General features: G+C 42.7%; 1 protein-coding gene across 2 annotated transcripts in view; it reads left to right on the top strand.

The window, feature by feature from the left end:
• Window positions 1-25,871, top strand: part of DENND4C (DENN domain containing 4C) — a 179,972-nt gene that overhangs the window by 117,519 nt on the left and 36,582 nt on the right. The window contains exons 16-20 of one of the 2 annotated variants that reach the window (XM_075316374.1): window positions 5,387-5,519; window positions 8,269-8,475; window positions 13,680-13,808; window positions 14,384-14,528; window positions 25,105-25,251. In XM_075316374.1, the coding sequence (XP_075172489.1) occupies window positions 5,387-5,519; window positions 8,269-8,475; window positions 13,680-13,808; window positions 14,384-14,528; window positions 25,105-25,251 (761 nt within the window). The remainder of the gene's footprint in view (window positions 1-5,386; window positions 5,520-8,268; window positions 8,476-13,679; window positions 13,809-14,383; window positions 14,529-25,104; window positions 25,252-25,871) is intronic. The other variant, XM_075316381.1, reaches the window with a different exon arrangement.

The raw sequence follows: 25,871 nt of genomic DNA, 5'->3' as shown, positions 1-25,871 counted from the left end.
GTCTACCAGACTTAGATCTGCCACCAGCTCCGACAGGGGTGTTGGTCTGTACCTACGCTCTGTATGGCCATCTTTTGTTTCTTTTCTATCCTCTACCAGCGAAGACACTGAATTAAAGTCTCCTCCCACAACTGTCTTTTATCCTTCTCCCTGGAGCAATCTTACCCTTAATTTAGCATAGAAGGGTCTCTGTTCAGTGTTTGGTGCATATACATTATGAATTGTCAGTGTGCCCTCCACCCCCTCTAATTTGAGCGCCATCCACCTGCCCTCCGAGTCCCGCTCCACTCCTTTAATCTTGTATGCTAAATTTTTGTGCATCAGTATGAGTACCCCTGCTTTCCTCCCTTCTGATGGTGACCCCACTACCTCTCCCACCCACATTTTCTTCATCCTGAAAAAGTCCTCCTTCCTCAAGTGCGTTTCCTGTAGTAGCGCTATGTCTGCCTTTAACTTTTTGAGAGGTCTTAATACCATCATACGCTTTCCTGGCGCTTTCAACCCTTTAACGTTCCATGAGATGACCTTCAAATTATGTGATTGGTATTCCTGGGCTACTTATGCATCTGGTATTCCCTTTAATGGGTGAACGTCCCCTTCGGTTTCTTATTTGTCTATATTCGTGCTGCTGTGTGATTCCCCATTTTAACCCCTCCCATTGACAATATACCCCACATGCTACTACAACTATCAATAATATCACAAACTTTAACATTGCAAACAAATACCAATGTGTCTTAGTACTCCCTTTTTTCTGGCTTTGCATCCCACCTCTCTATGCTCACCCCCCCCCCTGACCTTGTGTAACGTGGTTAGGCAAGGCGAAGGAGAGAAAAAAAAAAGGGGGAGGGAAATCCCTCCACCCATCTTCTCTCCTCCTCCCTCCCATCAAAAAGTCCAAAAATGTGAAACCCCTCTCACGTGTCCTTGCGTTTTTCTTTTCCACCGCTTCTATCCACTGAGTCCATGTTAGCCGATCTCATCTCGTTGGTTTGGACTTCTCCACCTGCTTGCTCTCTTTTTGGCTGGTGTCACCCTTATGGAATGTCTTAGGAGGTCTTTGCCTTTGCGTCTTTGGCGATAAACTGTTGAGGCTTGGTCGGTCTCCATCCTCCGAAGCGTGTTCTTTTCCTCTGAGTTGGTCTGGCGATTATCTTTTTGCCTGCCGTTCCTCACTTTCCTTCTCTAAGAGAGAGTCTATGTAGAGCTCCGCAGCTTTAGGGTCCTGGAAGTTTTTTGTTGTGCCATCCGTGCACCAGATTTTCAAGGTGGCCGGGTAGATCAGTTGAAATTGCACCTGGTTCCTATATAATTTGGTGCAGCTCGCACTGAACATTCTGCGTCGCTTAGTAACCTTCACTGAGAAATCATTATAAAGGACAATTTTGTAACCCTGGAACATCAGGGGTTGTTTACGCTTCCGAAAGGCTCTTATTATGTCCTCTTTATCATTAAAGTCTAGGTATTTTGCAATAGCTTGTCTCGGCTTCTGGGGCCCAGCTTTATCTGCGGTTATTCTCGGCGGTCCCACTCTATGCGCTCTTTCCACTCTTCTCTTAGGTTCCAGACCCAGGGCGGATGGAAGGTCATCCTCAAAGATTCTTTGCAGCTGCCTTTGCTGTATTGTTTCTGGGAGACCCACTAACCGCAAATTGTTCCTGCGGGATCTATTTTCCAGGTCTTCTATCCGATTCAGCAGGATGTGCACATTTTTTTCCAAGAGATCCACATCCCTACTCCTTTGCTCAACCTCATCTTCCAGTCTGCTCACACGGCATTCTGCTTCATCCAGTCTGGCACCTTGTTGCCCAACTTCATCTGTTAACCCTTTCAGGGCATTTTGAATTGCTGAGGCTATGATCGGGCCTATTTCTGCCTTTAAATATTTTGCAACCTCCTGGGCCATGTCTTTATAATTTATTACTACAGGTCCAGTTGAAGAAACTCTTGTTTGTTTTTGTATGCCATGTGCTACTCCATGTGCTTCACTCTCTCCACTTTTACTTTCGTTTTCACAGTCCTGCATGGGCAGTGTGTCAGGAGCTGCAGCACAGTGTTTGTCATGTTCTGCAGCCTCCTGCTGTCTCTACACTCCTTTCCATGGCTGGATCTGAATTTTTATCGTGTAGTTCTTCCTGCCCCAGGATTTGTGCTGTGCCATGCTCCAGGTCTCCTTCCTCTCCCATGCCTCCTCTGTGGCCCTCCATTACATCAGTGCAGCTCACCTCTTTGTCATGCAGAGTGTGATCTCTCACTGCAGCTTCCCTTATCTCCTGTCTCCTGCGGTGTGCATCAGGAGCTGCCTGCACGCCTGACCGCCGACAGCCCTCTGCCATCTTTGAAGTTTCCCGCGCCGCCGGCTCTGTTATCTCGCTCTGCACTCCCACGCCTCTCCGGAGGACATACCGCTCCATCGCTTGGCCGGTAAGCTGATCAGCTGTTCCAGTGCCCTGTCTATGTGGGGGATTCTCGGTATTTGCAGTGTGAGGGGTGATTTTCGGTCAGGGTACTGCAGAGCTCCTCACTTTCACTCCTCTTCAGCCAGCGCAGGAACAGAAAGTCAGAATTGTTATTTTTGTACATTTTACCTCCTGAAAGAAAAAAGAAGCTGTCATTGGTTTCCCAAAATAGTACTAATGAAAATGTCTTGTCTCGCGAAAAATAATTCTTCATACAGTCGCATTGTTAAGAATGTAAAACAAGGCTCTTGGAAGGGTGTGATTTGTAAAAAAAAATAATTATTTTTTCTAAGCCATTTTTAAGTAAAAGTAGTAAAACCTAAAATATTAAATGTGTTATCCACATAATCGTACTGACCTGCAGAATAATTTAAATATGTGAATTTGATATAACTTTTATATTTGAAATGTAATATTTATATACTCCATAGTAAACACGTCAAAGAAAAAAAAAAAACTTTGCTATAACTAACTGCTTTTACATATACTGTACTTTATATACTGTGTGCACAGTGTATATGTGTGTGTATATGTGTGTGTGTGTGTGTGTGTGTGTATATATATATAATATTACTATATACATTTTGCCTTGAAAAAATGAAATATAATTTGATAAACATGTTTTCTGTAGTACAAAATAGTGACATTGAATAAACAAAAAAAGCTCACAAAACACTAAAGTGTCATAAATGTAAAACAATGGCTTTCAGGAAATTATGATTAAAAAAAAAACAATCGTATACTTCAAAGGGTGTTCTGGTTAGAAGAATCTACCTATCCACAGAATGTGTTAACCTCTAGATAGGTGGAGACCGACTGAGACACCAACTGATCTCCAGAACAGGGCTCAGCTGGTGTCTAGTATGTGGTGTGCAGTATCTCAATTTTAAGACACTGACAAAAGTTCCCTATTCTGTCGATCAATGGGGTTCTCAGTGGGGGGTTCCCCATGATTCTAGAAGCTGTCTCCTATCCTTTAGATAGGTGACAGTTTTTTGTAATCAGGGGTATTCCATCACCAGGTTTATGCTGCCCAGTCTGAGAGTAGCATAATGTATGGGCTGAGGCCTAGATTCCAGCAATTTGTCACTTAAAAGGGTCTCACACTGTGCTCTACGAGAATCTGCTGGGTTCTGAGCCAGGAAGGGCGGTCATTTGACCACAATTGTGCGACTTGAATGTTCCTGGCCAGAACCCAACTAGATTGGACGATCTTGCTCAATACATGTGTATTGCGCAAGGTGGTGCCTACTAGTTGGACATACTCCATACGCTTGTATTGAGTAGGGCTGCGCCACTGGCCGGGAACATGCATATTGCACAATTGTGGTCACTTGACCGCCGTTCCTGGCTCAGAAACCGGCAAATTGTCGCAGCGAACATTGTGTGTGCTGGGAGAATTCAGAAGTCTGCAGTCACATGGAGTGACCCCAGACTTCTTATTTTAGACCGAACAATCCCTTTAATGAATTGCTTCACTGTTTTATCTCCTGCAGGTCCACCAGTTCTCTGAATCTATAGCTCTGTATAACCCTGCCACCACCAGAGATTGGCAGCTTTCTGCCTATTTACAGTGTACACACAAAGTTGCCAATCAGTGGAGTGGGTGCTCTTATACAGAGCTCAGGAATATGCTTCTTTGCTTGACAGTAAGTTTACTAGTCCTCTAGTGATAAAATCACCGTTTTAGCAGGAGATTATCAAAACTACACTAAACAGCTCAGTAAGTGATAAATCGCTGGAATTAGGGTCTCTGTTTTTACATTATACTGGTAACAGATTCCCGACCCCAAATATCCCGAACCTTAAGAAATTATATTGAATTAATAAGTTCAGTTCACTTTTATTGTAATGTCATACTTAATCTATTCTAGCCTGGAATGTTGCGTATTTATTGAACGTCCTTCACCATATCTGTCCTTTTTCAGTAACGTATTCTATAAATATTTACCAGAGCTGTTAATTACATGTAATTGAGATTGCTTTAAAAACCCCACACACTCCCAATACAAGTTCCTCACTTATCGTTCATTAATTTGCCAGGGGATTTTCCGGCATTCTTTTAATATTTATCTGGACCATGTATGTTAAGCTGGTGTCACACTAAGCGACAGCGACAACGACGTCGCTGTTACGTCACCATTTTCGGTGATGTAACAGCGACCTTGTGTCGCTGTTATGATCGCTGCTTAGCTGTCAAACAGCAGAAGCAGCGATCATAACGTCGCTGTGCTACATGTGCAGAGAGCAGGGAGCCGCGCTTAGCGCTGGCTCCTTGCTCTCCTAGGTACAGTACACATCGGGTTAATTAACCCGATGTGTGCTGCAGCTACATGTCACAGTGCAGAGAGCAAGGAGCCGCGCGCACTGCTTAGCGCTGGCTCCTTGCTCTCCTTGCTACAGTATACATCGGGTTAATTACCCGATGCATACTGCAGCCACATGTCACAGTGCAGGAGCCGGCACTGGCAGCAAGAGCGGAGGCTGGTAACCAGCGTAAACATCGGGTAACCAGGGAAAGGTCTTCCCTTGGTTACCCGATGTTTACGCTGGTTACAGCTTACCGCAGCTGCCAGTGCCGGCTCCTGATCGCTTCATTTCGTCGCTCTCTCGCTGTCACACACAGCGATGTGTGTGTCACAGCGGGAGAGTGACGACCAAAAAATGAAGCTGGACATTCAGCAACGACCGGCGACCTCACAGCAGGGGCCAGGTCGTTGCTGGATGTCACACACAGCGACAGCGACGGGACGTCGCTGCAACGTCACAGAAAATGGTGACGTAGCAGCGACGTCGTTGTCGTCGTCGTTATGTGTGACACCAGCTTTAGACATAGGTGTGGTTATATAACGCAAGTGTGTATATGAAGTAAAAGACACAATCCAGTATATGTAAAGTGATGGTATTTTATGTATCCTGTCATTTAGATACAAAAGCTTTCCAAGGCTTGATTATGCCCTTTTTGATCGGACACGTGAGCAGTATCTGTCTTTCAATGGAAATCCAAAAGCCAACAGAGTGGCAAGCAGCCCTACATTTATTGCTAAAAGAAGCAAACAGGTAACTTTGTAACCGCATTTCTTTATGTATCTCTTTGAAGCTTTGCCCATTTTTCAGCTTTGCGCTTTTTGGTTTCATCCATATAAGCTTGCTGGGGGTCATTCTGTTGGAAGTGCGTTCCCGCAAACTGTGGCACTTAAATGGCACTGCAAGTTCCGGTCACTGCGCTAAATTGCGCCACAGACCAGCCAATCACAGCATTTATACTATAAAGCTGGGGGGAAAAAAATCTATGTGGCATGCTATAATTGGTGCTGTCTGCGACTGCACCAATCATTGCAGTCACAATGGGTGGAGAGATCGCGACATTATTATTATTATTATTATTAATAATAATTATTATAGCGCCATTTATTCCATGGCGCTTTACAAGTGAAAGAGGGTATACGTACAACAATCATTGACAGTACAAAACAGACTGGTATAGGAGGAGAGAGGACCCTGCCCGCGAGGGCTCACAGTCTACAGGCATCACCTCTGTTTATTAACCCTTTTTGCCCTGAGTGGCTGATCAATAGTTACTGACCAATATGTGCCAAAATGGTTGATTTTAAAATAACAATGTCCACTCCATACATTTCCCTAAGATCTGGCGTGCAGAGCGATTGTGTAGACCCTATGTGTGCTACCTGACAGAGAATTCATTGGTGGCCAGTTCAATCCTCCTGCATCTCCTGCAATTCTGTGTGGTATGCTGTCTACCTTATCTGGAATCACAGCAGCAGCAGTTCCCAATCCCTCCTCCCACCCCCCATCTTCCACTCGCTAATTGCATTTTTGGCACGCTTTTATGTATATGATTCTCTTGTGAATCCCGAATTGCATTCTGCGCTAAGCTCAGATTTTGGCACTTTTTCTTTTTGTGACACTTAAGTGTGCACTTCCTGCAGGTGCAGTTCTCTGATCCATATTGCTGATCAGAGTCTGGGCCAATCTGCATTGATTAGAGGACAATGCTAGTGACTTCCGATTTTTTTGTAGAAAAAAAAAAGTGTTTAGTACTGAGAAGCTTTATAGGTAAGGAGGGCATTAAGGGAGCCGACATCAGAATGTTAGTGACATTCATTTCTCTTTTCCAGATAAACAACAATAGTACTGAGTAGCTTCATAGGCAAAAAAGAAAGGTTTCCAGCATCCACGTCCGATAATATAAAAATATTCTTTTATTGGGTATGCATTAAAAAAGTTAGAAAATCAGATCCTGAGTATTAAAAATCCCCATGATGATGTGGGATATAGAAGATGGAACACGTTTCGAGCATGCAACGCTCTTAATCCTAACACCACGTTATTAATTTTGTGCACTAGTAAAACCAAAAGCATTATTATACTTTTCTTTATTAGATAATTCTTTGAGGGGTGTAATTTTCAAAATGGGGTCACTTGTGTTGGGTTTCCACTGCTTAGGCATATAAGGGGCTCTCCAAAACATGACATGGCACCTGTACACTATTCCATAAAGTTTACACTTCATAACGTCACTCCTTCCTTTTGGAACTTGGCAGTGTGTCTGAACAGTAGTTTCCCACCACATGTGGGGTACAGATATACTCGTGAGAAATTGTCCAACAAATTTTTTTCCTGTTACCCTTGTGAAAATCAAAGAAATTGGGGCTAGAGCAACATTTTTATGGAAAAAAATAGTTTTTTTTTATTTTTTACGGCTCAACATTATAAAATTTTGTGAAGCATCGGGAGTTCAAGGTGGTCATCAGACATCTAGATAAATTCCTTCATGTCTAATTTCCAAACTGGGGTCACGTGTGGGGGGTTTACACAGTTTAGGCATATCAGAGGCTCTGCGAACATGACATGGCATCCGATATTCATTCGAGCCAGTTTTGCGTTCCAACAGTCAAATGGCGCTTCCCTTCCGAGCCTTCCCATGTACCCAAACAGAAATTTGCCACCACAAATTGGGTATTGCGGTACTCTGGAGAAATTGCGCAACACATTTTGGGGTCCATTTTCTCCTTTTGCCCTTATGAAAATTCAATATCTGGGTAAAGCAACATTTTTGTTTAATAAAAAAAGATTTTTTTTTAAAAAAATTTTCTTCCACTTTTTTTAGTTTCTGTGACGCACCTGAAGGGTTATTAAAATTCTTGAATGTGGTTTTGAGCAGTCTGAGGTGTGCAATGTTTAGACTGGTGTCACTTTGGGTTATTTTCTGTCACATAAGCCCCTTAGCCTCTTCAAATCTGTTGTGGTCCCTAAAACAATTGGTTTTGAAAATTTTGTGGGAAAAATGAGAAATTGCTGATCTTTTTTTCTTACAAAGCCTTACCTGGCCAGAATCCTACTTCACACTGATGAGGGGGCAATACCCCAAAACAGCGGTTTGTAGATGGACACCTGGCCTCAGTATTTCCCTTTTCATATCTTTAAACTCGCCAAGAGTTGGATATTGACTAAAAGGGCCACTTAATATGGTGGTTATGGTGGTCTCCTAAAAAGAGCCACTCCTTGGCTAGGTCCTTCCCGGAGGGATATCTGGCTGTTTTCCTAACAAAGGCTCCATGGACTTTTTTTATTTGCTTTCTTACAAAGTAAGAAGGGTTACAAGTTTATGTTGATATAAAGTAGACGTGTGGGAAATATTATGTATTAACTATTTTGTGTGATATAACTATCTGGTCTAAGGACATAAATATTAAAAGTTTGAAAATTGCAACATTTTCAAAAAATTTTATGCATGGGGAGTATTAGGTTTTTAAATTCATGTAAATCTTTTTATTTTTTTTTTCAGGAGATTAAGGCTGCACATAAACTGGCCAGGAAGTACAGCACCAATGCCAACAATTGGCCCAAATGCTTGTTCAGCCAATGTTTCAGTTTGTGGTTCATCTGTCTGCCAGTTTATGTCAAGGTTTCTCGCTCCAAGTCTCGGGCACTCCAGAAGTCCTATGAGGCACTGGTAAAAATGAGGAAGACCGAGGTGGATCCACTGGATGAGGTGATTTGTAATAGCCATCTTACGTGAAATCTTAACTTGCAAGTCTGATATACTGTATCTGCCAATGTAAAACACTTTCTAAACAAACATGCCACCTACAAAAATGATAGTAATGCTTCTGTCATCACTGGGGAATGAGCCTTTGCAGTGAATCTTCAGGTCCCAGGCATGTTGCCTTGGGCATCTGTCGCAAATGACTTTCAGATATTGCAAACATAGAAATCTAAAGTCTTCTATGCACTTTAACCCTAGAACGCGCAACCATAGAATTCTACAATACAAAAAAAGTAACCTAGCAGGCCTGCGAGGCCCCAGGTATGTGTTCTAGGGTTAAATAACTGTCGGCCGCAGCTATCTCTCCAGCTTTTAACCTATACAGGAGCGCTCGCTCTTCCAAGCACTCGAGTGCACTTTATTACATAGCCACTGCCAGACATCTCTGAAGTTACTTATCTCTTAAGGGAATTTGTCAACCTTCCTAAGCCATCTTAATGGCCATGCACGTTATACACATCTGTGTAAAAAGACACCTTGATATCTGTGATGCAAAGTCTTATTCCAGAGAAATCCACATTTTTCTTATTTTTAAAAGAGCTGATAAGTTCTATGGGCCAGAGATGGATCTCCATGAGCATCTGCCTCTAAAGCTTATTTCAAATGAAAGGTGACGGTACCAGTATGAGACATATAAAAACTGACAGTCTGCTTTCCTTCCAGTGTGAGACAATCTACTTGTCTCACACTGGAACTTCTATAATTTAAAATAAGCTCTTTAGACAGAGTCTCTTGGAGATCTATGTACAGTACATAGATTTTAACAGTCAGGTATCATTTTCTTTCAACTTTGTATGACTGCATGCCCTTATAGAATGCTTAGGAAGGTTGAACTTACTGTCAGATTCCCTTTTTAAAAAACAAAAATAGGATCAGCAGTTTAACCCCTTCACAACAATTTTTGCGCTTTCCTTTTTTTTTTATTTCGCTATTCTTCAGAGAGACTTAACTTATTTATTTTTCAGTCAATATGGTCATGTGGGGGCTCGTTATTTGCGTAACGAGCTGTACTTTTAAATGAAAGCCATGAGTTTTACCATAGTCTACTGGAAAAAGGCAAAAAAATTCAAAAAGCGACAAAATTGCAAAAAAAAGGGCAATAGCACTGTTTTTGAGATATTTTATTCGCTGTGTTCACTATATGGTAAAACTGATGTGTGAGTCTGATGCCTCCGGTCGTTGCGAGTTCGTAGACATCAAACATGAATTTACTTTTATCTAAGGGGTTAAAAAACATTTTTCCGAAAAAAGTGCGCACATTTTAAGTCCTATTCCATGACCTGTATCGTTCTCAATTTTCGGCATCCATGGCTCAGTGATGGCTTATTTTTTGCGTCTCAAGCTGACGTTTTTTAACAGTACCATTTTTGCGCAGAGGATACGTTTCGATTGCCTGTTATTGCATTTAGCGCAAAATTTGTGGTGACCGAAAAACGTAATTTTGGCGTTTGGAATTTTTTTGCCTCTACGCCGTTTACCGATCATCTTAATTGATTTTAGATTTTGATCGGGCGTTTCTGAACGCGGCGATACCAAATACAGTGGAACCTCGCTTAACAAGTAACCCACTTAACGAGAATTTCGCTTAACAAGCAAAGCTTTCTGTAAATTTGTAACCCGATTTACGAGAAAGCTTTGCTGTACGAGCGAAATCCTCACTGCACACACTTCCGGTTCCGTCCATCCACCGCGCTCTAACCCGCACTTGCAGTCCACACAAACACACACATGTACGCACAAACACACACGCACGCACACACATACAGTATTATGCTCACCTTACCTTCCGTTCCACCGCTGGCCTCATGGTTCTTGTAGTTCCCGGGTACACCACGGCAAACTACAAGTACCATGAGGCCGGCGGTGGAACGGAAGGTAAGGTGAGCATATAATATGTGTACCTTCTGATTCATCGCCGGTCTCTTGGGTCCTGTAGTGCGCCGCTCCGCTCCACTCCAGGCATCGGCATCCATAGCAACGAATCAGGAACTTCCTGGTTCCTGTCACCGCTTGTCAAAGGCAGCGCGCTGGCCAATCAAAGGCAAGCGGCTCTGCCTTTGACATCAGCGCTCTGGAAGGAAGTTCCGTGTCGTTATGGTTACCTCATACACGGCCCGCACCGGAGAACAGCAAGTCCCAGGAGACCGGCGATGGAACGGAAGGTAAGGTGAGCATATAATATGTGTGTGTTCATGTGTGTGCATGTGTGTTCATGTGTGTGTTTGTACATGTGTGGAATGATAGAATAGGGGACCAGGATGGGACATTTAACACATTGTGGAACGAATTGTCAGCATTGCAATGATTTCCTATGGGAAATCTTGCTCTGCTGTACGAGTAACTTGGTTAACAAGCACACTCCCAGAACGGATTGTTCTCGTTAAGCAAGGTTCCACTGTATGTGTATATTTTTATTTTATTAATTCTTTAATTTTTAATGGGGCGAAAGGGGGGTTATTTGAACTTTTAGGTTTTTAATTTTTTAAAACTTTTTTTTTTTTTAATTTTACTAGGTCCCCTAGGGGGCTCTATGGATCAACTGTCTGATTGCTCTTCCATATCTGCTGATCACAGCTACACAGCTGTGAACAGCAGATATACTCATTTGCTGTCTCACACAGCTCTCGGCCAGGTGAAACAGTAAGTGAGTCGTGAGCTACAGGAGTCATCACATGACCCTGTGCTACCATGACAACCACCGGAAGTCATGTGATCATGCCACTTGACTTCCAGTTTCGGCGGTATGTAAAAGTTTACCGCGATTGCGGTTATAATGACGCTGTCATTTAGTGACAGCGCCATTTAAGGGGTTAAATGGCACGGGCGGATAACTATTCCGCTCGTGCCTGGCAGGCACACATCTCAGCTATATAAATCAGCTGAGATGTGCGCTGATTAATCCTAGATTAATCCTATGACCGCTAGGACAAAATTTTACCGCCCGCGGTCATTAAAGGATTAAATTTGGCATTCTAGATCCTTACCATAATCGACCTCATGTGTAACCATACACGTTAGACTATCTATGGGTTCGGCTGACATTAGTCTAATGTAAATGGGGGCCTTAAAGAGCACCAATCACCAGGATTTTCCTATATAAACTAAAGCCAGTGCTATACTGGCACTGTCAGCCAGATTCTATACATACCGTTAGTGGTCAGCTCGGATGTTGAGGTTTTGAAATCCAAGAAAGTAAAGATTGTAAAATTAACAGCTGCTTGAGTGATAGCAGCTAATAGCTGAGGTGGGTATTCATGGTGCTTTCCGCCCCCCTGCCTGTCCATACTCCCACTATCTATTATTTATGCTAATTCTATTATAGCAGGTTGCTGACGTCATACCCATGTGACCAGAAGGGGCGGGGCTCTCCGCCAACAGAACAAAATGTGCTTCCTGGTATCAGCTATGTTGGCCGAGGCCCTGCCCCTTCTGGTCACATGGGTATGACATCAGCACAGGTCCTTTTAGCCACCATGATTTAGCCACAACCATTAGTAAAAAAAACCTTCTATAATGGAATTAGCATAAATAATAGTTGCAGGACGGACAGGCAGGGGGCGGAAATCACTATCAAACCCACCCCAGCTATTAGTTGTTACAGCTGCTCAAAAGACTGTTCATTTTACAAGCTTTACTTGCTTGTGTTTCAAAACCTATACATCCTAGCGAACAACTAAAGATATGTATAGAATCAGCATGATAGTGCCAGTATAGGCTTTAGGTTGTATAAGAAAATCCTGGTGATTGGTTAACTTTAAATGGAATCTGTCAACAGGCTTTTGCCACCTAATCAGCTAACAGCAGCAGCACATAGTGGCAAAGATCCTGATTCCAGCGGTGTGTCACTGATCTGCTTAGTGTAGTTTTAATAAAATCACTGTTTAATCAGTGGTAGATTATCATTAGAGGACTACTTGGCATGCTGCCAGGTAGTCCAGCATATTCGTGAGCTCTGTATAACTGCCAGATCTACAGCAGAGAAAACATTATGCTGCTCTCAGATGGGGTAACAAAAACCTGCTGACAGATTCCCTTTAATGATTAGTGAGGAAAGGAAATTTGACATGCTCCACTTAGCGTATTCTTAACCTAAAGTACTACATGTAGAAGGCATGTAAAATAGTTTTGTGTTTTGATGATTCCCTCATGTCTTATTAAAAGGAATCTGTCAGCAGGTTTTTGCTATATAATCTGAGAGCAGCCTAACATAGGGCAGTAGCCTGATTCCAAGGATGTATAACGTAATGGACTATGTGGTGCAGTTTTCATTCTTGTTTTGTCTGATGTAGATGTAGCAGAGCAAAGACTTCTGAGCTGTCTATAACCCCACCTAAACTTCTGATTGACAGCTTCCTGTATACACTGTGCATTGTGAGCAAGCTGCTACTCAGTGGTTGGGCTTACATAGATTAGCCTGACAGCTTGTCACCTGAGCTGATCTCCTGCTGTGAAAGTACTGATTGCATTGAAACTACAATGCACAGCCTAATAAGTGAGAGGCGCTTGTGCACAATAGTTTGCTACTTAAAGGGAATCTGTCACAAGGTTTTTGCCTTTTCAGCATAACATAAAGGCAGACCCCCTGATTCTAGAGGTGTCACTTACTGGGCTGCTTAGTGTAGTTTTGATAAAATCACTGATTAATCAGCAGTAGATTATAATTAGAGGACTGCTTGGCCTGCTGTCAGGTAGTCCAGCATATTCATGAGCTCTGTTTAACTGCTAGATCTGCAGCAGTGAAAACATTGATTTTATCAAAATGACAGCAAACAGCTCAGTAAGTGACACGTCGCTGGAGTCAGGGTCTCTATCTCTACATCATGCTGCTCTCAGATGGGGGAGCAAAAACCTGGTGACAGATTCCCTTTAAATAGCAAAGGTATGCTGAGCAATTTCCTTTAACTTTCACTTCTACAAAAAGTCAAAAAGTAATGTATGTGATATTTACAAGTCCTTCATATGTAGTTCTAAAGATTTGTAGTATTCTATAAAATTTTGAAGGATAACTTAACTCGCCTAATAGAATTAATAAAGATTTTCACGTGTGTCGATATCTACTCCAGAATCTACCACATGTCCAGTGTTTATATCCGTTTTATGGTGTATGTCACAATTTATGCTGTGTTTTGTATCACTTTTTCTTCTTGTAGGTGTGTTACAGAGTTGTGATGCAGCTGTGTGGTCTTTGGGAGAACCCTGCTTTGGCAGTAAAGGTCTTATTTGAAATGAAAATTGCTAAAATTCAGCCCAATGCAATAACGTATGGCTACTATAACAAGGTATGCAGAATGTATCTGATTTCTAATGCTCCATGTGTAACAAATTGTAGAGTGTTAGGCCCTGTTCAATCACCTTGTAATAAAATCCATGAGCTCCCCCGATTTTTGTTGCTATTTTTTCCATTTTGTGCTGCACCACGCCATTGCACAGATGTTTGCGTTTGTCGCTTAGTGTGTTAAATCTCTGCTTGCAGTCCAGCTGGGCATTTCTCTGGGGCAACCTCTTCAACCTTCCCTCCCAGCTGATCATCCTCTGAGACTCCTACATCAGCTGTGGAGCTGTGAGTAGTAGCATCTGGGAGGGAAGTGTGAATGTGCACTTCCCCAGAGAAGACTGAAAAATCACCCAGTGCACTACAAGCAGAGATTTCACATATTGTGCTGCGCAAGCACCAATGGGAATATCACTGCAATAGAGCGTCACAGCGCAAAAACGAAAAGAGCTGTAGCATCAGGGGAGCTCATGGATTTTTACAAAGTATTCTTTCACAGAAAGTAACAGATCCTCTTTAAAATAGCTAGCTTTATAATTTTCTTGTTTAAGCTGGTATAATTGAGCATATTTTTGGTTCAAGGTTGTACTGGTGAGCCCGTGGCCTAGCAGTAAGCGCAGTGGGAATTATCTATGGAGGAAGGTTCGAAATGTGGTACTGGGCTTATCTCAGTTTCGAAAACCAATGAAGAACACAAAACCGGTCCCCAAAGCTTTGTCAGTTCCAGGTAATTAGTGTGTGGTTTTTCTTCACTAACTTCAACATTTTTGTAAAAAATATTATATGAAAATTAGTGTAGGTCATCAAATATTGATGACCGATCCTAAAGATAGGTCATCAATGTTAAAGTAGTGGACAACCTCTTAAAGCTAGCCAGATGCTCACAATATATGTATGGGAGACTTTAAATATTGTTATGAATGATAATTTGGGCAGATTTAGATTGGGAGGAACAGCCCCTGTGACTAGACGCTCTTCTAGCACTTCGTCATCATACATGAAGGGTAATGGATGTGTGTATTTATGGCGATCCTTCCACCCTGATACTGTAGAATTCACTTGTCACGCCTTATCAAGGCATACTATAGCTCAGAGTATGTTTTTAGCTCTTTTGTTGTGGTTATCCTGGTCAAGAAGGTGGAGCATTGTCGCAGAGGGATTTCAGATCACAGCCCAGTAATACTTGCTCTGTTTAGTCCACTAAAAGCATATCGGCCTCCCTGGAAATGTAACCCCCTTTTTTCTTTTTTTAAATTTAACATTTTTATTGATTTTCATAACATCAGCAATTCCAATCATTGATATGCAAAGTAGAGAGAGTAGCATCATGGTGCACTCAATAACAACAATCTATATTCCACTGCATTAGAGGCAGGAATCACTTAAAAAAGAAACAGAGGAGAAAAGGAAAGAGTGAAGAAGGAGGGGAGAGAAATAGAAAAGAAGAGAGGTATGCCACGAACACCCCCACCCGTCCGGACCAAGACCCATAATTAAATAGCACTCAGGAAGGTCTCACTTCATTAGCATGAGTGCATATCACATTCTATCTCACGTTACAGAAACCAGGACTAGTCAGGAAAGATTCCCAATGGGACCACTTTGTAACGGTGGTCTCTACATCATTACGAGATTGGGCCAGAATTCTTTCCATCCGGTAGATTATGTCCACCTCACTTATCCATTCCTCCACAGAAGGCGACTCTGTGGTCTTCCAGTGGCGAGGTAAAACAGTCTTGATTCCTCGCCTGAAGAAGATGCCTGAGTAGTGATTGTTTATATATTTTTTTGGCAGCAAAAACTTATATAGGAGAACGGATTCGGGTCATCTGGGCACCGCCACCCCCGAGATCTCCTCAGTCGCTCTCAAGACACTGTCCCAAAAGGCAGCCAGGACCGTACATGACCACCATATATGGGTCATGGTACCCTCCTGCCGTCCGCAACGCCAGCATACATCTGGGACCCCCGGGCACCACCTGTGGAGCAAGGGAGGGACCCTATACCACCTTGAGACAACTTTATAACTTGTCTCCTGGGACCTGGTGGCAGTTGCTGACTTGTGGGATAGATGGAAGCAGCGGTCCCATTGTTCTCTAGAGAACTCCTGTCCAAGCTCATTCTCCCAAGCTCTGCAAAAGGGAGGAAGGTGGACCAAATCATTGATGGTCAGTAACCTATAAATGCCCGAAATTGCGTGTTTGGGGCTGGGACGCGAGGTACATAGATTTTCAAAGGGTGACATAGGTTGTGTGGGCTCGTGTGACTGACCAGCAGATGAAAGGAAGTGCTGAAGCAGTGCATATTCAAAATGATAGCGTGGCCTCAGCGGGCGGTCCCCCAAGACCAGAGTGAGAGGGAGAACCGTCCCCCGGGGTGCCACGTGAAGCACACGCAGCGGGGCCTGTCTGGTACCGCCCAGGAAAAGGGCATTAGACGCACCTGGGGGGAACTTCAGGTTATCGGTTATTGGCATCAACGGGCCTAGTGGCTGGATCAGAGTATTTTTTCCCCCGGGAGCATGCAGGGTTCGCAAGGTCTGCCTCACACTATAAACCACCATGAGTTTGTTCTTGTTCAAAAAGGGCCAGGTCCAAGGCAGGGTTGGTACTGACAAGGTGCATGTATCGTGAGCAATGTTTACCCATAACTTGTAACCTCTGCCATGCAACAGGTCAAGAACCCTCGCATGGGCTGCCGCTAGATGCTACCTCCTACAGTCCGGTAGCCCAAGGCCACCCGCGTCCTTCGGGCGGGACAGAACCGCTCCCCGAATTCTAGGACGGCCCTTGGACCATATAAATTGGATGAATATTTGCTGAACTTTACGCCAGAACGACGCAGGGACATGAACGGGCACCGTCTGCAGGAGATATAGTAGTCTAGGAAGTACAGTCATCTTAAGTGCACCAACCCTGCCAAACCAAGACAAGACCCCCCGATGCCACGCCGCAAGATCCCTCTCCAGCCTAATAGCAAATTGTTGGAAATTAAGGGAGAACAGCCTGGAGAGGTCAGACGGAATAGTAATACCCAGGTAACCAATACTGTCGCCACTGGGCCATCTGAAGGGAAAACCGGACAGCAGCGAAGAAACCTGACTCTGGGGTAGGGTCACATTCAGAGCCTCTGATTTGTCAAGATTAATTTTGAAACCGGACCACTTCCCAAATCGCTCCAGCTCGGACATCAACACCGGGAGTCCGACCAAAGTGTTGGAGAGATAAATCAGAAGATCATCGGCGAATGCCGAGCATTTATATTCGCTATTTTAATTCCCCAAATGTCCAGGCTGGTCCGAAGAGCCGCCATCAAATGCTCAATCACCAGAATGTATAATAAGGGGGACAGGGGGCATCCCTGTCGAGTCCCATTGCGTATAGTAAAGGGGCGGACAGAGTACCATTAATTTTTATACATGCTGACGGGGAACGATAGTGTGCCAATATTTTAGAAGTCATGTTGGGGCCCAACTCAAAGTGGTGCAAGGTTTGCGAGAGAGAGTCCCATGATATTCTGTCAAAAGCCTTTTCGGCGTCCAGTGACCGTATCATGAGTGGCATTTTCTTAATATGAGCATAATGGATGATGTCCAGGGTTTTCAGGGTGTTGTCCCTGGCTTCTCTTCCAGGGACAAAGCCCACCTGGTCCGGGTGTATCAAGTCCGGCAGAAGGAAATTCAATCTGTTAGCAATAAGTTTGGCATACAATTTGAGGTCAATGCAACCCCTTTTAGCTGACATGCATAGGCCCCAATGATAGAATTCCTGATAAACTGGAATGTTTTGTAGCTGTATATGAAACTTCTCGAGACGCCCATTTATGTTTGGGATACACTTAAGGAATATCTTAGAGGTTGCCTGTTCTCTACTATTTCATATATAAAGAAAGTGACCTACAGAGAGGACATGGATATGGAGTCTAATTTAGGGGAGGCAGAACATATATACAGTGGAACCTTGGTTTAAGAGTAACTTGGTTTGAGAGCGTTTTGCAAGACAAGCAATGCTTTATACACATTTGTAACTTGGTTTAAAAACAATGCTTTGGAAGAAGAGCAAATACTCCTCGTGAAATGGAGGGGAGCCAGCACTGCTTATGAGTGGCATGCAGCAATGAAAAAGTAAAAAGTGTAATATTCACAAATTCATTCCTACTGTAACAATTCAATGAGATTTTTGGCAAATAATTGATCAATGATTTGAGCCCCCCTGCCCCGTCACGGCAAATCTCTATAAGGGGGGTCCCTACACTACAGTTATAATATACAAACGTACCATAAGGTCTCGTATAATGCGCAGGACCATATAGGAACATCACCTACCTGAGAAGTGTCAGAACCGCTCCCATGCTGCAAGGGCTGACAACTGCGAGTAGAAGGGCAGTCCAGGTGCCAGTGCGTGCGGCAGAACCACACACACCAGCACAATGTCAGAACTAGCCCCCACAGTGTCAGACCAGCAGACATGGATGAAGGGCGGAACAGCCCCAGGCAGGTGGTCTCTACTATTTCATATATAAAGAAAGTGACCTACAGAGAGGACATGGATATGGAGTCTAATTTAGGGGAGGCAGAACATATATACAGTGGAACCTTGGTTTAAGAGTAACTTGGTTTGAGAGCGTTTTGCAAGACAAGCAATGCTTTATACACATTTGTAACTTGGTTTAAAAACAATGCTTTGGAAGAAGAGCAAATACTCCTCGTGCACACTTCCGGTTCTGTTCTTTCACCACGCTCTGTCCTGCTCTGCAGGTAACATTCTGGACGTATGTACAGTATACAGCATACCATTGTACAGTACAGTATATACTATACGGCATGTCTATCAATTTGCATTTGTGGATACAGTATTGTGCTTTCTTTCTGATAACCAGTACAGCACATTGCTTGTTTTGTACCTCCTGCACTCCAACACTTCTATTGTAAGCTAAAGTGCAGTTTAATTTGCTTTTTTTACTGTACAGTATTTTGTATTAATGTACTGTAATAATTTTATATGAATACAGTACATTATGTTGTATTCCTGTAATTTTGTATAAATACTGTAAATATTTTTGGGTTGTGGAACAAATTGTTTGTGTTTCAATTATTTCCTATGGAGAAATTTGCTTTGCTATAAGAGTAACTTGGTTTAATAGCTCACTCCCGGAACCAATTATGCTCATAATCCAAGGTTCCACTGAATATATCTAACCCCACAGAGGGAAATAAAGTGAAATGGTTGCCGTTTCAATGTTTTTACGCACAACATACTAATACTAAGTCTAAGCATAAGTTGTATTTTATCAGGCTTATTTTGAACTGAGGAATCAATCTAGCAAACAATTGGCTTTTATAACTTGTCAGCATGCAGATTTCTGTCACATGGTTGGGGCTTGCCCAATTATTTTCTCCTTCTGGCAACTTAGTCACCTTCCTATCCTCCTTGATATCCATTCCCAGTCCACTGAATCCTCAAATATGCTTATTTGTGCTACTGGGTTAGGAAATATGGAGTCGTCATAAAAAAAAAAAATATATAAATCTTTTTTTTTAGAAAAACTTTATTCTTTCCCAGGATATTGAAAGCTACAATATCATTAAGGGCCTGGTTTGATTCCTTAAACACAATGATCACATATGAGAAAATAGTGTATCATAATAGAGGGGTGCCCTTAGAAATTTAAGGTATGGGACATATGGAACTCATCGGCGTAGACTGTGTTTCACAGTTGAGGTATTATTTATATTACCAATTAAAGATTACATATATAAATGTAGGTGGGAATCTTATAGAGGGCAGCAAAAGATTGTATTGTTGTTGGATCAGAACAGTGTAAATTCTGAGCTTGTACTTCTGTCTTTTGTATACATGTATTATTCTTGTGTAACCGGTTTCCAGAAAAAGAATTAAGGAAAAAATAAATTCTTTTTTTTTTTTCTTTTGCACAAAATGTGTGCATTTAAGTAAACAAGGATAATTGTCCCCAAACCTAGAAGACAACCCCTCATTTTTCAAAGTTGTGAGTACAGTGGAACCTTGGTTAACGAAAACAATCCGTTCTGGGAGTGTGCTTGTTAACCAAGTTACTCGTTCAGCAAAGCAAGATTTCCCATAGGGAATCATTGCAATGCAGACAATTCGTTCCACAACGTGTTAAATGTCCCATCCTGGTCCCCTATTGTGCCATTTCGCACACGCACGCACACACACACGCACAAGCACATATTATGATCACCTTGCCTTCCATCCAATCGCCGGCCTCCTGGGACTTGCTGTTCTCTGATACGGGCTGTGTATCGGGTTATCATAACGACGAGGGAGGAACTTCCGCTGCCAGAGCGCTGACGTCAAAGGCAGAGCCCCTTGCCTCTGATTGGCCAGCGCGCTGCCTTTGAGTAGCGGTGGCAGGAAGTTCCTGCTTCGTCGCTATGGTTGCCGATACACAGCCTGGAGTGGAGCGGCGAACTACAGGACCCAAGAGGCCAGCGATGAAACGGATGGTATACATATTATGCTCACTTTACCTTCCGTTCCACTGCCGTCCTCCTGGGTCTTGTAGTTCGCCGCAAGGACGTCGTGATGTACCGGCGGTGGAACGGAAGGTACACTATATTATATTATATGCTCACCTTACATTCCATTCCATCGCCGGCCTCCTGGGTCTTGTAGTTCGCCGCAAGGACGTCGGGATGTACCAGAGAACTAAAAGAACCATGAAGCCGGCGATGGAACGGAAGGTAAGGTGAGCATAATACTGTGTGTGTGTTTGTGCAGACTGCAAGTGTGGGTCAGAGCGCGGTGGATGTACGGAACCGGAAGTGTGTGCGGTGAGTATTTTGCTCGTACAGCAAAGCTTTCTCATAAATAGTTACAAATTTACAGAAAGCTTTGCTTGTTAAGCGAAATTCTCGTTAAGTGGGTTACTCGTTAAGCGAGGTTCCACTGTACAGTTCCATGCTACATTTGCTTTCATGAATAAACATGATACATATATTTTCATGCAGAGAGGAATGAAAAACTTTCCTTTCTTTAGCTGCATGCAATAAATAAAATAAACCATGAAATAAGTTATTTCACTTGATCTGAGGTCAAAAATTAAAAATGCAGTTAGTTTGAAAATATTTTACCGCTGTCAACGATGTCCGGTCTTGTAGAATGTAAAGAACTGTCGCAGCCATTTTTATGAGCTGTGGATATAATATATTCCTCATGCAAATGACCAGCTCATGCTGTTTCCTCCAGTCTCTGTGGCTCATCATATTGATTCTTATACTGAGTCTTGTTAAACCTGCTTGATATCTCACTGTGCATGATGCATCTGCAAAGGAACTTTTCTTTGAAATGTCTAAAGCTGGTGTCACACTAAGCGACAGCGACAACGACGTCGCTGTTACGTCACCATTTTCGGTGACGTAACAGCGACCTTGTAAGTCGCTGTTATGATCGCTGCTTAGCTGTCAAACACAGCAGAAGCAGCGATCATAACGTCGCTGTGCTACATGTGCAGAGAGCAGGGAGCCGCGCTTAGCGCTGGCTCCTTGCTCTCCTAGGTACAGTACACATCGGGTTAATTAACCCGATGTGTGCTGCAGCTACATGTCACAGTGCAGAGAGCAGGGAGCCGCGCGCACTGCTTAGCGCTGGCTCCTTGCTCTCCTTGCTACAGTATACATCGGGTTAATTACCCGATGCATACTGCAGCCACATGTCACAGTGCAGGAGCCGGCACTGGCAGCAAGAGCGGAGGCTGGTAACCAACGTAAACATCGGGTAACCAGGGAAAGGTCTTCCCTTGGTTACCCGATGTTTACGCTGGTTACAGCTTACCGCAGCTGCCAGTGCCGGCTCCTGATCGCTTCATTTCGTCGCTCTCTCGCTGTCACACACAGCGATGTGTGTGTCACAGCGGGAGAGTGACGACCAAAAAATGAAGCTGGACATTCAGCAACGACCGGCAACCTCACAGCAGGGGCCAGGTCGTTGCTGGATGTCACACACAGCGACAGCGACGGGACGTCGCTGCAACGTCACAGAAAATGGTGACGTAGCAGCGACGTCGTTGTCGTCGTCGTTATGTGTGACACCAGCTTTACTTCATCTGGCAAGCATGTTGTTAAACTTTCTTAAGCATATTGTTAATCCCATCTCTCCTTTAACAGTAGTGTTATCACAAATAGTATAGATTAGCTAAAGCAAAAGATACATAGTTTATTTATCACTATAATTTGTATTAAATACTAGAAGGGATTTTCTGTGGCCCTGATCCATTCTCACCTTGATTATTGTAATTCTCTATTTATTGTTCTCATAGAATCATAGTATATTAGAGTTGGAAGGGACCTCCTGGGTCATCTAGTCCAACCCCCTGCTCACAGCAGGATTCACTAAATCATCCCAGACAGATGTCCATCCAACCTCTTTTTAAAAACATCCATTGAAGGAGAACTCACAACCTCTCATGGCAGCCTGTTCCACTCATTGATCACCCTCACTGTCAAAAAGTTTTTTCTAATATCTAATCTGTGTCTCCTCCCCATCAGTTTCATCCCATTGCTTCAAGTCTTTCCTTGTGAAAATGAGAACAAAACTGATCCCTCTACAGTGTGACAGCCTTTAAGATATTTGTCGACAGCTATTAAGTCTCCTCTCAGTCTTCTCTTTTGCAAGCTAAACAATCCTAAATCCTGTAACCGTTCTTCATAGGACATGGTTTGCAGTCCAGTCACCATTCTGGTCAGTCTTCTCTGAACTTGCTCCAGTTTGTTGATGTCTTTTTTAAAATGTGGTGCCCAGAACTGGACACATTATTCCAGATGAGGTCTGACCAAAGAGGAGTAAAGGGGGATAATGACTTTACGTTATCTAGAATGTATGCTTCTGTTAATACATCCTAGAATGGTGTTTGCCTTTTTTGCTGCTGCATCACACTGCTGACTCATGTTCAGTCTGTGATCTATTAGTATACCTAAGTCTTTTTCACACATGTTGTTTGATAGCTTTATTCCTCCCATGCTGTATATGCTCTTTTCATTATTCTTGCCAAGATGTATGACTTTGCATTTCTCCCTATTAAAAACCATTCTATTAGTTGCTGCCCATTGTTCCAGCTTGTTTAGATCTTGTTGAATCCTCTGTCTCTTCTCTAGTATTAGATATTCCTCCTAGCTTTGTGTCATCAGCAAATTTAATCAGTTTACCCTTAATACCTTCATCTAAATCATTGATAAAGATGTTAAACAACACGGGGCCCAGGACAGAGCCCTGTGGTACCCCACTTAAGACAGTCTTCCAACTGGATGTGCAGCCATTTATGACCACTCTTTGACTCCGATCACTAAGCCAGTTACAAATCCATCTAACAGTTGTCTTGTCCATTCAACACTTGGTCATTTTTTCTATAAGGATTGTTTGAGATACTTTGTCAAATGCTTTACTGAAGTCAAGGTATATTATATCTACTGCATTTCCCTGATCCACCCAGTCAGTGATTTTGTCATAGAATGAAATTAGGTTAGTCTGACATGACTTATTAGTTACAAACGAATGCTGGCTCTTGTTAATCACTTAATTCTCATCCAGGTACTTGCATAAATGTTGTTTAATAATTTGTTCAAAGATCTTTCCTGGTATGGAAGTCAGGCTCACAGGCCTGTAGTTCCCTGGGTCCACCTTCTTCCCCTTTTTGAAGATAGGGGCAACATTGGCTCTTCTCCAGTCTTCTGGAACTTCTCCTGTTCTCCAAGAATTTTCAAAAATTATGAAGAGTGGTTCTAATATTTCCTCTATCTCCTTCAGTACTCTGGAGTGTAATTCATCTGGACCTGGGGACTTGAATTCATTAATATTAGCTAAGTATTCCCTCACTATCTCTTTGTTTATTGATGGCCTGGATTCTTCTAATCCTACAATAGAATGGTGAAGATCAGATGATTTTACTTTTACTTTTTCAGAGAAAACAGATGCAAAATAACAATTTAAAAGTTCGGCCTTCTCAACATCATTTTTTACAACTTCATTTTCATCCTGAAGTTTTCCCCCTCTACAGTCCATCCTACATGCAGCAGCCATGGTCACCTATCTGGCTAATTGTTATTCGGATGCTTCCGCTCTGTGCCAGTCATTGCACTGGCTGCCCATACATTATAGGATCCAATTTAAATTGCTTGTTCTCACCCACAAAGCTCTTCACAACTTGACACCCCCAATATCTATACCCTCATCACTGTCTATCACCCTACCCGTTCTCTACGCTCCACAAGTGACTTTCGACTAACAGCCACACTAATCCAAACCTCCCACTCCCAGCTCCAAGACTTCTCCCGAGCTGCACCAATCCACTGGAATGCTCTACCCCAAGAAACTAGGATGATCCACAACTTGCACAGCTTAAGACTCTCCTTAAAAACACATCTTTTTAGGCTGACCTACCACCCTCCCTAATCAAGTCAATTCATATATATCCCCCTCCACTATTTCTCAGAACATTAATTATCTCTCAAACTCAACCATACCCAAAGCATTACGAAGCTTTGCTGATGACTGGTGCATGCAGCCTTAATCTATCCCCCCCCCATTTCTTGTAGATGGCTGGACCGTAGTTGTAAATAAGCACTTGTACCTTGTGTAACGCCTACCTCATTGTAGATTGTAAGCTCTTACGAGCAGGGTTGTCTTTATTCTTGCTTTAATCAGTGTAGCTTCTATAACTTATGTTTGTTTGTATATGAACCTCCTAATTGTAAAGCGCTGTGAAATATGTTGGCTCTGTAGATATAAAGATTATAATTTTCTGTATGCCACAAACAAAAATGAGAAATTAGGGAAAAGATACATGATGACTTTACAACTTCCTACCTTTTTCTGTTTACTTGTGACTAATATTAAGCAAGCACATGGTTGGAAGCTCTGACGAGCTCAAGTAACAAGTATAACGGAAGTCAATTATTGGGCAGTTGGCTTCCTGCCCACACAGAGCACGCTCTCTTATCGTTACTTGTGACCAAACAACCACATACGGGGAATAGCGGAGAAGTTTTGTACTTTCTCTTTAGTCATGTCAGTCATTTGTGTATATTTTCAGAACGCACCAGAGCATCGGCCCTGGAACAGCAGGGAATTTAAGATGCGAGTACTATAATATTTATTATTTTAGCATGTTTTTTTCCCTTGAACTTTGTTTTCTGAAATCAGAAACACCCCTTTAAGTGCTAGGTTTCAGCGGTTCCCCTAAATGAGATGAAATAACTTGACGCTTTTAGCATTAGTAAAATCTGCTTTTGCATGCATGGATGTTTTTAACCTGCGTTGTCTCTTCAGCTCCTCAGAGTGCTGCACGTAGAAGTGATATGGACATGGTGAGCCTTTCTGGCGTGGATAATTCTAATGATGCTAACTCTGGGGAGCACGCTGTCTTCGTGAGGGATTTAATCGGGCTTGATTCTACTGATATGCACCCTAGTACAGGTATTCTCCTAGAGCTACTAACCATTTCTCACACCGTAGCATTCACCTTACTATCTATCAGAGCAGAAGTTCCTCACATCATATCTAGACTGGCATGTGTCTCCTCTATTCGTAAAATATGTAGTGTTTGCTGGTGTAAAATACGTTATATACTGTAGATCACTAAAAGCAGTTGGTCCATCAGGGTATTTAATGATTAGTGAGGACCCGAAGATGAACTTGTTTAATAAAGGCTCCAGATTTCATGAAAAGCCGGTTCTGACCAGCACCTCTTATTGCCAGATCTGATGTAAAGAGCTTCTGAAATTCCGCGTTTGCATAATTCTAGTGGGTAACATTGAAATAACTCCAGTAATAATGAACTTTCTTGCTTTCTTAGTTACTTGAAGGCTTAATCCATTGACAATTTAATAGAAATATATGGAAAACACATCAATGTAGTGTTTAAAGGGAACCTGTCACCAGATTTTGGCCTTCTAACCTAAAACTAGCACCTTAAGCAGCACCTGTGCTGCCTTGTATAAAGGTGTATGTTACCCCCTGACCCCACAAATACCTTTTATAAAATCTCCTGCCATGTATGTAAATTGCCTGGTCCAGTACGATGGTCGTCCTAATCT

This window comes from Anomaloglossus baeobatrachus, chromosome 1 (assembly GCF_048569485.1).
Source record: "Anomaloglossus baeobatrachus isolate aAnoBae1 chromosome 1, aAnoBae1.hap1, whole genome shotgun sequence".
Taxonomy (NCBI): Eukaryota; Metazoa; Chordata; class Amphibia; order Anura; family Aromobatidae; genus Anomaloglossus; species Anomaloglossus baeobatrachus.
The sequence above is the reverse complement of the archived record's forward strand: the minus strand, read 5'-3'. Positions and strand labels throughout refer to the sequence as shown.